The sequence below is a fragment of the Canis lupus genome, chromosome 25 (assembly GCF_048164855.1).
Source record: "Canis lupus baileyi chromosome 25, mCanLup2.hap1, whole genome shotgun sequence".
Taxonomy (NCBI): Eukaryota; Metazoa; Chordata; class Mammalia; order Carnivora; family Canidae; genus Canis; species Canis lupus.
Genome location: NC_132862.1, coordinates 2,665,518 through 2,679,802, shown reverse-complemented (window position 1 = coordinate 2,679,802; position 14,285 = coordinate 2,665,518). Strand labels below are relative to the sequence as shown.

General features: G+C 59.1%; 1 protein-coding gene across 1 annotated transcript; it reads right to left on the bottom strand.

The window, feature by feature from the left end:
• Nucleotides 1-1,912: 1,912 nt before the first annotated feature.
• KRT82 (keratin 82) lies at nucleotides 1,913-13,908 on the bottom strand. The gene is made up of 9 exons (XM_072797537.1): nucleotides 13,452-13,908; nucleotides 11,405-11,613; nucleotides 9,048-9,108; nucleotides 8,300-8,395; nucleotides 7,768-7,932; nucleotides 5,603-5,728; nucleotides 3,895-4,115; nucleotides 3,633-3,664; nucleotides 1,913-3,121 (listed from the first exon to the last, which is right to left on the bottom strand). Exons 1-9 carry the CDS (start codon nucleotides 13,854-13,856, stop codon nucleotides 2,880-2,882), a joined length of 1,557 nt encoding a protein of 518 aa, XP_072653638.1. The 5' UTR covers nucleotides 13,857-13,908; the 3' UTR covers nucleotides 1,913-2,879.
• Nucleotides 13,909-14,285: the final 377 nt, after the last annotated feature.

Here is a 14,285-nt window from a genome sequence, read left to right as displayed (position 1 = left end):
CCTATCATTTGCTGATTTAAAATGCACAGTCGGGGGCAGCCCGGGTGGCTCAGCGGTTTAGCGCCGCCTTCAGCCCAGGGCGTGATCCTGGGGTCCCAGGATCGAGTCCCACATCGGGCTCCCGGTGCATGGAGCCTGCTTCTCCCTCTGCCTGTGTCTCTGCCTCTCTCTCTGTGTCTCTATGAATAAATAAATAAATAAATAAATAAATAAATAAATAAATAAATAAATAAATCTTTAAAAAAAATGCACAGTCGGGTGGTTTTGGTATATGCTCAGGCACATGCAACCATCACCATAGTCCAACTTAGAACGTTTTCACCACTTCCAAAGGGAACTTTCAGCCATCACCCCCCACCCCATCTTCTCCTCCCTCCAGCCCTAAGCAACCGCTGATTTGCTTTCTGCCTCTATGGATTCCTCTCTTCTGGACTTGCATAGGAAAGGACTCGTCGAACAGCGATCTTCATGTCTGGCTTCTTTACTCGCCGTGCGTGATGTTTTCAAGGATCGTCCCTGTGGTAGCACGTGTGAGTGCTTCGTTCCCTTTCACCACCGGAAAGTATTCCATTGTGTGGACAGACTACGTTTTGATTATCCATTCATCCGTTGATGGACACTTGGGCTGTCCCCACCCTCTGGCTCTTGTGAATAATGCTGCTACGAGCACTCACATACAGGAGTTTGTGTGGACATGTGCTTTCATTTCTTCTGGGTGTACATGCCCACGAGGGAAGTGCCGGGTCCTACGGCCGCTCTGTGTTTAGAGGAAACGCCAGGCTGCTTTCCAAGGTGGTTGCACCATTTGACAGTCCCAACCGTGGGCTCTAGCTACTGCGTCTATACTACCTGTTGAGCAAGTCAACCCTGACTGGAGCTGTCTTGTTCATCACTGTGTCACCAGCTGCGGGGTGGCCTGACCCATAGCAGGTACTTGATAAATATATATCGAATGAATAAAAAAGTAAATGAATGGGTTCTTTTGAATATGCTGCTCCAGACTTCCACCCAGACTCTCTCCTCCTTACAAATCTTCTCTGTGAACCTCTCTCTGACCCCCTTTCCGGGCATAATCATTAGTTGCCTCTTCTTGTTGCTCCCATACTCTCTGCCTCTCATTATCTATGACTCCTCTCTGAGGCCAAGAGTCCCTCCAGGGTTAAGAGAGGGTCTGAGTCACCTCTGTATCACCCGCTTCTCATGCAGGGGTTGGCACAGAATAGATGCTCTGGATGGGGCCGTGGGGGAAGGGGAGCTGCACCCTGACACTCAGGAGAGGGGAGCCCCCATGGGGAGGTTGCAGTGGGCAGCTGGTTACAGGGGATCAGTGAGGCCACAGGAAGGATGTGGGGACCCCACAGAGGGTAGATAGAAATGCTCCTACCAACTCTCATCTCCAAGTCTTGGGGTTCCCAAAGAGGGAGAGGGGTCTGAGGGTCCTCCTTTTTGGCTGGGCTTCTACCCATCTGCACAGCTTTCCCCAGGCCTGTCCCTGACCTGCCCGGAGACTGGTCCAGGATGGGGAAGCAGAACCCAGGGCTTGGCGGCTGCTAAATATAGACATGATAGCCCCCTCTCCGCAACAGGCTTTCTCTGGGGCCTGTGCAGGGGACCATGAGGTGAGGAGGCCTATATGCACAAGGCCATGGTTTTTAACATGGCAAGTGTCTTGCAATCTATTGGGGTGTGATATGTGGGTTTTAAATGCAAATCGTATGGATCCGCATTTATTCCACAGGCTGCTTACCAATCATCCATATGTAGCTTTTCCATCTGTATGATAACTTTCATTTCCACTCCCAAGCCCCCCCATCCCAGCTCCCAGGTCCCAAAGCTGCTCATTGGTTCCCCTTCAGCCTCCTTGCACCCCACAGAGCAGGTGGGGGTGCAAGAAATAATCCTGATGCCTGCAGTCTGTGAACAGTCAGTTTATTGGGAACAGAGAAGCCCAGAGGCTCATGGCAGAGAAGGTGGCTCCCTGGGTGGGTGGCAGGATGCAACGCTAGGGGCCTCTGGGGAGACGGGGTCAGGGCGACACCTCCTTCTGTGCAGCCCCTGAGCCAAAGCCTCCCAGTTTCTGGGCAGCCCCATATCACTGTAGCCAGGAAAACCCGTTCACATCAGCCCAAAAGCAAGAGGTTCTAAAAGGAGACAGAGCAGGAGGTGGGGGGTTGGCCTGGGGCCGGGGCAGGCTATGTACAGAGGGTGGGGCGGGGGCTTGATTCCGCTGGGCCAAGGGTGTCAGCTCTCGACCGTCTCTCCGTCCAGTAAGTTCCCCACATCCCCTTGCCTTTGTTTTGGCATTTCCCGGCCGTCAGCTGCCAACGGGACTCAGGAAAAAGATGTATTTTCAGTGTGAGTTCCGCAGCCCTGAGCAGGGAAATCTAGTGCCCAAAGACCGCCTCTTGATTCCGTGTGCCACCCGAGAGGGCCGTTAACAGGTCTAGAGCGATCCTGAAACGCGGGCACCTGGCTCCGGAACTCAGAGTGGGATTCGGGTGATCGCCGCGGCGCGTGTGTTAGCTGGGTGCTAAAAGGAGTTCGCTTTTCTCGGGGGCATGAGAGTGTAAGGGGGCGGGGAGCCTGCAGGGGTGTGGGGCTGGGAGACTGGCTCTGTGGGGAAACTTGCAGGGGACGGTCCACAAAGCGGAGCTTTGATGCCTTCACCCCCAGGGGCTGGCTCGGGGTGGCGCACAGCTAAGTGAAAGGTGACTCCTGAAGATGCCCGAGGGGCGCCTCTCAGAAAACCCCAGAGAAACCTGCGGTCGGTACAGGAAGGCGGGGTTTGGAAACATCCTTGTCTTCAGCCCTGGTTGGGGGACGGCATCCAGGCTGCGGGCTGGAAGCCTGTCCTTGGGCTTCCAGCCTCTGGGGCCGTGCTAACACTTGTGGGGGGAGGCGCTGCCCCCAGTGCCCACCTTCGTGCTGGGGCTCCGGCCGCTCACGCAGCCCAGTACCCCTTGGGGCTCGCAGGGGATGTAGACTTCGCCGGAGCCCACTACGCTGCAGCCCCCGCTGCTCTTGAGGACCCCAGGGGCCCCTGGGCAGTATTCGGTCCTCAGGACGGGTGTGCTGACCGTGCATGGCTCGTAGAGGACTGCGCCTTTGGAGCTGCTCACAGCTGTGGGAACAGGGAGGGCTGCTTAGGGTCCTGCGGCCTGTGGCTCTAAGGGCATTGCCCTGAGGTGTCTCAGCCAGGCCATCCCCCCGCCTGCTGCCACTCGCCAACGGACACCCCCACGCCAGCCACCGACTTTCTACTCTAGCCACAAAAAGTGCTTAGAAGCTGTCCTCTTCCTCCCAAAGCCTCGGCTTCCACTTCACGCTTGTTTCTACTTGTCTGAGCCTGCTTCCCAACTGCTTTCTCCAGAGAGGCATCCCCTCGTCACGATGGTTCCCAGCAGCTTCTAGACCCCAAAGCACTGAGGCCCTGCTGCATATCTGCTCCTGATTCTGCCCCCCAAAGTGAAGTACAGCCTCTCCGTCTGGCCAGGAGCTCCCGGCAGATAGAGTTCCTCCTTGGGAGGGGGGGGCTTGCCCGCAGCCTGGGCAGGGGGCAGTGTGGCCTGTCCTTGTTGGGTTGATTGGCCCCCACGACCCCAGAGCCCCCGCAGGAATGCTCATCTACTCACAGATATTCACGGGCCCGATGCCCTCGCACAGCCTGGAGTGAGGGGAAGAAGACACAAGGAGACCGCGTCAGAGAGAGCAAGGCTGATGAAGGGGGTGGGGGCACCCATCCTCCTGCCCCCGCTGCGGCCCTGCACTGCGTGAAGGGGTGGCGCTGGGGATTCTGTGCCCTTTGGGGCTTCCCCCTGACCGTGGGGTGGGCAAGTGGAGCCCCAGGAAGCAGAGGGCGGGAAGACCTGGCCGTGATGGGCAGCCGGGCCTCACCTGTGCTCCTCGCCCTCCAGCAGCCGCCTGTAGGTGGCGATCTCGATGTCCAGGCCCAGCTTGGAGTTCATCACCTCCTGGTACTCCTTGAGCAGGCAGGCCATGTCCTGCTTGGCCTTCTGCAGGGCGGCCTCCAGCCCCGCCAGCTTGCACTTGGCGTCGCCGAGGGCCGCCTCGCCCTGCTGCTCCGCCTGCGTCACGGCGGCCTCCAGCTTGCAGCGCTGGGGGCGAGGGCACAGAAGGGCATTACTGGGGGCTCCCTGGAGCCCAACGCTGACTCTCAGAAAAACGGGGAGAACATGGTCATTAGGAGATAATTAAAAAATATATATATATATAGGTCTCTGCCTCCAGTTCCTGGCACAGAACCCTAAAAGTCTTGCAAATCTCCCAAGTGGTAAGAGCATTAGGAGCATCTTTTGTTTTGATATTTGGTCTCCGACCTTGGGTTCTGACACAAAGTTCTCAAATCCCTTGGGATTCGTGGATGATAGCAGTGTCTTTTGTTCCAATGAGGTGAGTCTGGGTGAGTCCCGCATGGCTCCTGGGGGGCGGCTGGTCACCAGAACAACCAAGCCATGCCCAGAAGCTTGGAATTTTCAGCCCCCCAGCCCCATGACCAGAGAGAGGGAAGGAGCTGGAGATGGACTTAATAACTGGTCATGCCCAAGAGAGGAGGCCTCTACAAAATTCCCCAAAGTATGGGATTCACAGAGCTTCCAGGTTGGTGAACAAGTGGGGGTGCTGGGAAGGTCGTGTGCCCAGAGAGGGGCATCGAGTTTCCGCGTCCTTCCCGTCTAGCCCGCCCTATGCCTCTCTTCCATCCGGACGTCCACCCGGATTCTTGATCATATCCTTTTATAACAAATGGCTAAATAGTGGCTGAACTGTTTCCCTGAGTTCCGTGAGCCACTCCAGCAAATTAATCGACTGGAAGAGGGGGTCGCGGGAACCTCTGATGGGTCAGAAGCACGGGTGACAACCTGGACCTGCCATGGGCATCTGAAGTGGGGGCGGTCGTGTGGGACCCTGACCCTGTGGGATCTGACCCTCTCTCCGGTTAGATAGTGTCGGAGCTGAGTTGAGGCGTAGGACACCCGCTGGGTGGCATAACCGGCCGTGTGGGCAGATTTGTGAGTGTGGGAGTGAGGCGACAGTAAAGGGAACACATAGGAGGAGGAAGGGGATTTCCTTCCCAGTCGTGGTGACATGCCAGCTTCAAAGCTGCTGTGCATCTCGTCCTGGGGCCGTGACATCTGGTTTCTCCAGGGACGTGGGTCCAGCTCTACCTGTGACACTTCAAGGAGATCTTGGGGCTAAGACTTCAAGTGTCTGGCTGGGTTTCACCAGCCTAGGAGAACAGAGTGGATCTGTGTTTATGGACACCTGGGAGTCACCTGGAATTTTTCAGGATCACAGGACTGGAGTCTTTGGGTTAGAAGGGGCCGTGGCGACCACCTTTTCTGTGCCCGCACCTAGGGGAGCATCCTTGCTATTTCCCCTGTGACCAAAGGTTGCTTAGGGTCCGTCGGGACCTCACTGTCTCCCAAGGCCGCTCCTGCCTGCGGTGGGCCAGCTTCTGTACCGACGGCCTGCGCCCCCCGGAGTGAGGGCCAGACGTCCATCCCCTCCTCCCTGCGCTCCCAGGGAGAACGGAGCCGCCCCGGGACAGCGCGGTGGGGCCTCCCACCAGGCTTCCTGGCCTCACCTGGGCTTTCACGGCCTCAATCTCTTGCTGAAGCCGCTGGATCAGCTTGTTCATCTCCAGGATCTCGTTCTTGCGGTTGCGGAGGTTGTCACAGTGGTTCCCGGCTGTCAGCCGCAGCTCCTCATACTGCAGGGACCCCGGGAGCCGGCGGTCAGAGCCCGGCCCCGCACCCGCACCCGCCCCCGCCCCCGCAGTGCAGCGCCCCTTCTCACAGTCGGGAGTCTCTCCTCCCGTGGCTGCCTCGCCCAGGCTCTCGGGATTCTCACGCTTGGGCTGCTCCCCGGCCCCTTTGCATTTCTGGTCAGTTTGGGGGTCCTTTCCTGGGCGGCTGCTTATTTCCTTCCCCAGCTCCGAACCTTCAAACTTACTAAACGCCGCTCCTAGCTCTCCTTCTCTCCGTTTAGCTGTTCTGCGGCTCTTCTTCGTCCCCCTCGCCCAGAGCCCCAGGGTCTCCTGAGCGCTCCTTCCCCTTTAGACTTCCCTCTTGGATCCTAGGAGGGGTTTCTGCGCTCGGCCTGCGAGGCCTAACGGATCCGGGAGTGAGGACAAACCGCATCGGCCTCACCAGGGTGAGAACCTTCGGATATTCTCCTCCAAAACCATTGAAAACAGAATGCAACGTTACTTCCTACTCTGGCTTAACTTTTTTTTTAAACCATTGCAGCAAAAAAATAAATAAATAAATAAATAAATAAATAAATAAATAAATAAATAAAATAAAAATAAAATAAAATAAAATAAATAAATAAACCATTGCAGCTCCAAAATCAATCTCTGAATCATGTTTTATCGATCACACCTATAGATGCGAGAAATTAGCCGACTTTAGGTTTTCTGCCCATGATGGATGGGAGCCCTTTGCACAGAGAAGGCAAAATAAGTGATTAAGCACAAATCACTCCCTTGGGCTCTTTTGTTATTCGGCTGCTGCGACAAAGCCTACAGCTGCCCAACCAATGTGCAACCTCCTCTTCTTCCAAAGAGCTCTGTTTCTGTTTGGGGTGGCAGCGAGCCTCAGAAGGGAGGCCTGGCTTTTGCATTAATGAGGTCTGTGGGTAAGGCTTCCAGGAAAGCTGTTTCGAGTGGGGGAGAACCCAGCTGGCCTGTGTCTTTTGCCCCGTGTTCTTCTTCCTACCCGGAACGAGCATGCGAGATTAGCAATATGGCAGCCTCATTGGGACATGAGGCGACCGTGGGGACTATGGCAACGTTAAGGACGGCGGAGCAGAAAGCTGGAAGGAGCCGTGTCCCTGACGGCAACAGAAAACCCCTGTGTCATCTGTGGGCAGTCTATTTCCGTGGCCTCTTTGCGGGCAGGGACGGTGTGACTCTCAGTATCCTCATGGTCCATCCATGCCACCCCAGTAAGGCCGTCCTTCCCTGGCTGCCCTATTTAAAACCTCATTCCCGAACCACTCCCTTCACTTCACGCTGATTGGTTTTCTTCAAAGCACACGCCACCGCCTCACACACATCCACGGTACTGAGTCACCCCGTTTATCGCCGGGCCCTCCCCTGCTGCCCCTGCCTCTAAAAGGAAAGTGACCCGAAGGCAGGGTTTGCCGTCCGTTCTGTAACCTGCTGGGATCCAGCCCCTAGGACGGTGCGTGGCATATGACGGATGCTTGACAAACGGTTGTTGGATGAATAAATGACGGAGCGAATGAATGCGTGGTGCCTTTCACAGACAGGGCGGGAGACACGGAGGTGATACTAGTCGTGAAATCAAGTTGCCCTCGGGGGTATCAAGCTCCCTCCCAGCAAGCACCTGATTCCCTAAGTCTGGGGCCGCCTTAACGACCGCTGGTGCCCTGCCATTAGCGACCGTTGCGCCACAGCCTCCCCGACGCCCCGAAGCCCAGGGCCCTCTTTGCAGCCATTGCCAATTAGTGCCTCCTGAGTGCTGCTTAGAGGAAGGCCTCCAGGGCGTCTGTGCGTGGGGAGCGCTGGGACGCCCCGGCGCCCTGATGACAGGCCTGGGCTGTCGGTGGGGTCCCCTCCCACACCCTCTGCGGGGACCTGGCCTGGGGCCTGGCAGAAACAACAGGACCCGAGGCTCATGGGGTTCCCTATGGCTGTGGTGCAATGCAGCCCTCGTCACCCTCTCACTCGCTCCCTGGGGGACAGGGGGCTGGGGTCCCCACCCCGTCCTGCCCGGGCCTCACCCGGCTCTGGTACCAGGCCTCAGCTTCGGCTTTGCTGCGGCTGGCGATGTCGTCATACTGGGCCTTGATCTCGGCGATGATGCCATCCACGTCCAGCTCCCGGCTGTTGTCCATCTTCACAATGACGGAGGTCTCGGAGATCTGAGACTGGAGCAGGCACATCTCCTGGGGTGATGGGGGGGGCGGCAGGTGGGAAGGCGGGAGTATTTTGAGGATGGAGACGGGAGGGGACAGCTCTCGCCTTCCCAGAGCAGATTTGCACGGCACCTTGCGTAGCTGTCTCGAGCCTCCCGTCACCAACCTACTCCTCGTCCCCCCTCTAGTTATGCAGACCCAAGAGCCGAGGCTTGGCCCCTGTGACTCCTGGGAGCCTCCCCGCCTGAGAACCAGCTGTTTGAGCCGATTTCTTCCGGGGCTCACCTTTGGGGCCGCCTGCCCTGGACAGCACCCGCTGGCAGGAGCGCTCCCTCCCCACCGTGCCCACCCAGCCGGCCCCTGACTGAGCATCTGTGGGCGGTGGGGCTGCAGGTACCTCTTCGTACAGGCCTTTCAGGAAGTCAATCTCCTGGACCAGAGCCTCAGCGTTGGTCTCCAGGTCAGCCTTTATCAGGAAGGCCGTGTCCACCTCCTGCAGCCAAGCAGAGACAACCATAACCTGGGGCCGGGGGACCACGAGACGGCCACCCCCTCTTCCCACTGGGCCACCTCCCAGGCAGGCCGGTGGCGGGTGTGAGACCACGTGCAGGCCTGCGTGGAAGTGGAAAGGCGACAAAGCCAAGGATGGAGGGAGGGGTCCCAGCCCAGGACCCCGTGCCTGAACCTGGCACCCTGATGGGGAAGGCTCTGATGGAGCTGGTTTTGAAGGGGCCTTGACTGCGGCTTCTCTGAGTCCGCTTTGTGAAGCACGGGCCAGAGAGCACCTCGGTGCTATCGTTTTCCTCTTTTGTGGTCCGAGCCAGTTTCTGTTTGATTTTTGATTTGGCCTGGGCTGTATCTCCAACCGCTAGGGCAGGTGTACGTACGACCCTAACGGGTCGGGACCACGTGAGCCGGGAGTGGAGGCGGGTCAATCACTGCCTTTCTGCAAGAAGTGGGGGAAAGCTGGCTTTCCTCTTTCCCAGGGTCAGTGGGGTTGGCCCTAGGCCCCGAGGGGTGAGAGGCCCCGTCGGGGGGTGGGGGGTGGGCTGCGGACACGTGTGGACCCTGTCAGGGGCTGAGTGTGGCGAGGCCACCTGGGCCGGCTGGGGGGGCTTCTGTCTCCCTGGGACCGACCCCCTCACCTTCTTCAAGGCGACAAACTCATTCTCGGCGCAGGGCCGCAGGGAGAGCTCCTCTTCATACCTGGTGGATGGGCGGGAAGAAATATCCTAGTCTGGCTTGGGGTTTGGAAGCAGCCTTGGTATCCAGCCTGAGGGAGGGCCGGCGGGGGAGGGAGGAGGGGAATCCTGCCTCTCACTGCCTTAACGCCCTACGGACCCCGTCGTCACTGGACACCTCCAGGCCCTCCAGCCGCTCAGGACAGAGCACTGTCGCCATGGCCTCTCCGTAGCCACCTTGCGTGCTTATCTCCCTCCCCGCCGCCCAGTAGCCTGTTCCTGTGATTAGTCATCTTCAGGGAAGTCCTTCTTAAGGCCCCTTCATTCCACCTTGCTGCCCAGGAAGCCCATCTCATCCAGCTGTTTGCTCTGGGAAGGTGTTGAGGAGTTGGCTGCCTGCAGCTGGCACCTCTGTCTCTCCTCGGGGTGGTTCTCAGATCAGGCTGCAGACCCTGGAGTCCCAGCCCGCCCGGTCCTTCCCCGCCAGGAGAGGTCTGAGCCGGGCCTCCACTTGCAGCTCACTTGCAGAGGTAGCAATTACCCACTTTACCGAGCCGTGGAGACAGCCCGACCACCTCCTCCAGGCTCCGAGGGAGCTCCTCGCCCACTCACTGTCGCCCTGGGCAGCGGAACCAGGGCCAGGGGTTCCCTGTGGCCAGGATGACTCAGTCTGCCGAGGGATGTGGAGCCATTAAACGCCTCACTGAGCTTCCCGACGCCCGTCCTTCCTTATTCCGGCCTCAGCGTGGGCCCGGCAGCCGGAGCCTTCTGTCCGGGTGCGAATCCCAGCTTGGTCAGGTGCTAGCCACGTGACTCTGGGTAAGGGACTCGGGTCGGGGACCTGTGGGAGCCTCAGCTTCATCATGTACAGAACGAGAATAACCCCGGTCCGGCCTCACGGAGCTGCCGCGAGCCAACACGGGCCACGGGTTAGTGTCTGTCCGGCACGCGGACGCCACCAGTGCTGGCCGTGACCGGAAAACGGCGCTTCGTCTCATCCCTCTACCCCCACCGCCACTTCCCAGCCCAAAGTCCTCCTTGTGAGCTGCAAACCACATCTCCCACCGAGAAGGGCATCGCCCCTGCCGCAAGGGCCGGCCTTGCTGTGCCTCTTCTGTCGGGCTCCGCTTGAGTGGTCTCACCTGGCGCACTCTGGCCCCTCTTATCACCTGCTCCCATCCCTTCCCCTTTACTGGGATCTACTTTGGACTCCCCTTTTGTAAGGCCCAACTGGAATGAAATTTCATCATGGCCCCGAGCAAATGGCACCTCCTCCGGGGAGCTCTCCTGGGCCCCGTGTGCACTCTCAATGTCTGGGCTTTCTTCTCCGCCTCCGTCCTGTCTCCCGTCATCACTGTTGGATTGTGTGCGTGGAGGTCTGTGCCCGACGGGGGCATCTTGAGGGCAGGAGCCAGCTCAGCACAGGGTCTGGCACCAAGTAGGCATGTGACCGACACCTGCAGCTCAAGCGCCTGCCACGTGGCTCCATGCCGCTGATGCACGTCCCCTGGGAACCATTGCTCTGAGCATACTTGCCCTGCTTCTTGTCAATGGAAACGTGTCTCTCTCTACCTTCCCCCAGCAACCTGTGCTCCCAGGGGACCCTGGGCCCAGAGACACCCTCCTAGGACCCATGAGGCAGTGTGTCTGGGCCTCAAGCCTCTTGCAGGCACTGGACCTAGAAGCCTGCTCTTGGTTGACATCTATTTCCCGGCTACCTTCTCCTGCGAGTCAGGCCGGGAGCTGAACCTTAAACACAAGAACTGGGGACGTAGAGCCCTGAAGGTGAGGAGGGGTGATGGCTTCCAGCTGTGGACACCGGGTCTGGAAGCTGGATGTTGGGGAGTGAGAGGAAACGTGGGCTGTGGTGGCAGCTTGGGTGCCGTCCCGAGAGGAGCCGAGAGGGGCTTATCAGGGGAAGGGACAGTGGGAGCAAAAGCTTGAACGGAAGAGGGTTTGGGGGGCGAGTTTGGGGAATGAGACATAGTTCCGCACCTGGACGGGGATGGTTGGAAGATACAGCAGGGCGGGTGGTGGAGCGGAGCCCCGGCTGCTGGAAAAGGCGGGAGCAAGAACGGGTACCACGTTGGGATGACTGAGCGAGCGTGGGGCAAGGGAGGTGCAGACAAACACACAACCTCAGAGCTTCTACCGCGAGCTCTGCCCCACGGGCGGTGTCCCCGGCGCTGTGCCTGTGTCATCCCGCTGCACTGACGCCTCACCTAATCAACCAAGTTTTAGGCCTCCCGTTGCATAGGTGGGGAAACTGAGGCCCAGGCTGTTGCACGTGCCTTGGAGGGGTGAAAGTGGGCCACACTCACTTTTTCTTGTAGCTTTCCAGTGCGTCCTGGAGGCTGCAGAGCTCCGACTCTAGCCTGGCCCGATCGCCCGCCACGCAGTCCAGCTGCCTCCGAAGGGCGCAGATGTAGGCCTCGAAGATGGGCTCTATGTTACTCTGGCAGCATCTCTGCTGCTGCATGAAGTTCCACTTGGTCTCCAGCAGCTTGTTCTTCTGCTCCAGGAACCGGACCTGCAGCCAAGCACAGGATGTCACCGGAGAGCAGGGAGCTGGGGACCACGGCTGGGAGCCTCTAAGAGGTGGCGGGTGGGTGGGCAGCGCGCTCTTGCTCCCGGCACGCTGCCGCCAGCGAGCTGCAATTTTCAGATGAGGCTGTCCGCATAGACTGGCCCCTGAGGATGTGTCTCCACAGCTCCCGTGCCCCAGGGGAGCTTTCCTAAGACCCCCACTTTCCACCCAGGGGTCGCGCATTGTCATGGAAGGAATACTGGCCCTAGAGGCCACCTTCCAGCGCTGCCTGCCGACCTCCCACGAGCCTTGCGACCTTGGCCAACACATCCTGTCCCTTGGAGCCTCGCTTGGCTTCCTAAGGCTCCTGCGTGGTATCGGGTATGGGAAGCACTTCGTGAGTCCTCATACTGGTGTCAGCCGGTGACACTACGCCTGGGAGTTCAGGCTTGCTTTGGTCGCAGCCCAGGGACACTCAGGGGAGGTCAGGTCGAAGACTTTGTCCCAGGACTCCAAGCCCTTTCCCCTGACTCTGCTGCGCTCTGTGTGGCTGCGTCCAAAATGTGTCCCTGTCACGACAACGGGGAGAGCTCCCGCCAGCCGGGCTTCTCCCTTTGTGGGCTTAGAACCCGAGATTGGGAGAAGCCGAGTGAGCCCATCACGGCCACACCATCGGCCGCTGGTGGAGGGAGCACGGCGCCCGATCCTTGAGAGGAATCTGCGGGGCCAGCGATGTGGCCCTACGTCCGGAGTCGCCCCCGAGGTGCTGCGATGTTGCTGACGATCAGGGCCCAGAACCTAATGAGCTTTAAAGGTAAAACTGTGGGCAGCCCCGGTGGCTCAGCGGTTTGGCGCCGCCTTCGGCTCAGGGCCTGATCCTGGGGACCTGGGATCGAGTCCCACGTGGGGCTCCCTGCATGGAGCCTGCTTCTCCCTTTCCTTGTGTCTCTGCCCCTCTCTCTGTGTCTCTCATGCATAAATAAATAAAATATTAAAAAAAAAAGATAAAACTGCAAGTGGGACAGTTCTCATTTACTAAAATAAGTTTCTTTCTGGAGCACTTTTAGGTATATGACCTCGTTTGATTCCCCCATTGCCACGGCCCTTCCCCGCGGGCGGCCAGCGCCCTGAGGCTGAGAAGTGACAGCGTTGGCACAGGGCCTCGGGGAGCCGGCACGAGTGGGGCCAACGCCAGGGCTCAGGCCGCCTGACTTCTGACCCAGGATTCTTTGCCCTCCGCCCGGGGCTGGGGGCAGCAGAAACACCGGCTCAGCCCCTGATCCCAAGAGCCTCCCCGGTTGTCGGGACAGGTGCAAAGGCACCTGCTTGAAGTCTGCTCGGTCACTTCTGTGCCTTTCAAGGCTTGGGTGACAGCGACCCTGTGTTCCCAGCTCTGAGTGCTCCATCTTCTCCTCCTACCAGGCCTACACCGGAGGCAAGCGTGGGGTCAGGGGGCCCATCCCTGCCTCCAGACCCAAGGGTCTTGCCCCCGCTCAGGCACTCAGAAGGCGGCCCTATCGTTAGAGCCTCCTCTGCCTCATTGGTTTTTCTTTTTGGCTCTATCATTGCTTTGGAAGTTCCTCTTATAGTCTGACCTCAGGCAGCCCTGGTGATTTCATCAGATGTTGTTCAGAGAGAGATGACAAGAGAGTAAGACAAGAACCAGCAGGTAGAAATGTCTAGTGCTGAGCCCGACCGAAGCGGCTTTCAAGGGTTCGTGGTCATGCCGTGCGGCAGAGGCCAATCACCGCGGCTTCCCAGTTGCCTCTCCCTGCCTCCCTGGACCAGACGCGAGGCGCTCTCTGCCCCCACAGCCCCGGAGCGTGGCGCCTCCCTGTTACCTTGTTGATGAAGGATGCAAAGCGGTTATTCAGGCACTTGATCTGCTCCTTCTCGTCCCTTTTCACCCTCTGCACAGCCGGGTCGATCTCCAGCTCGAGTGGGACCAGCAGGCTCTCGTTGATGGTGACGGGGGCGATGCAGGCCGAGGGTCCGGAGACGGCCCCCACTCGGTACCCGAAGCTAGGCAGGCCGCACCTGGAGGCCACCCGGGGCCTCCCGAAGCCCACGTTGCACAGGCTCCGGGAGCCCAGGCAGCCCAGGGCTCGGAGGCCCCCCCCGCCCCCGGGCCGGCACGGCCCCTTGCTCACTGCATGGTGGGCGACCATCCGGGGCAGCACCGCCGAGCACGAGCTGAAGCTCTGACCGCCGCACCTGGAGCCCAGCTGGAAGGAGCGGCACGACATGGCGGGACAGAGGCAGAGAGGCACAGAGGCGGCCGGCGGGGAGAGCTCGAGGGCCCAGTTATCAGGCCAGCCCAGCTTCCACCCTTTTATCTGGTGGTGGACGGAGGGCTGGGCAGGGTCAAACCCCAAATCACCATTAACAAGTTTATAAGCTTGGGATATTGGCAGCTGCTAAGTACCAAGGTGGATAATTAGGGTAGCAGAGAGCAAAGGGAAGGAGCCAGTGGACAGTGCTGGTGTCCTCTTTCCTTGTTTATGGGGGTGACGAAAGCGGCCCGCCAGACAGGCGTTTGGCATGCTGGGTGGCTCAGCATCGAGGAAAGGGAGAGTTAGGACTTCATGCCATTTCATGGCAGGGAGAGGCATGAATTATACGCCCCTGTTGCCCAAGACTAGAGGCAAATTAACTACGCTTGGGGATGCTCTATT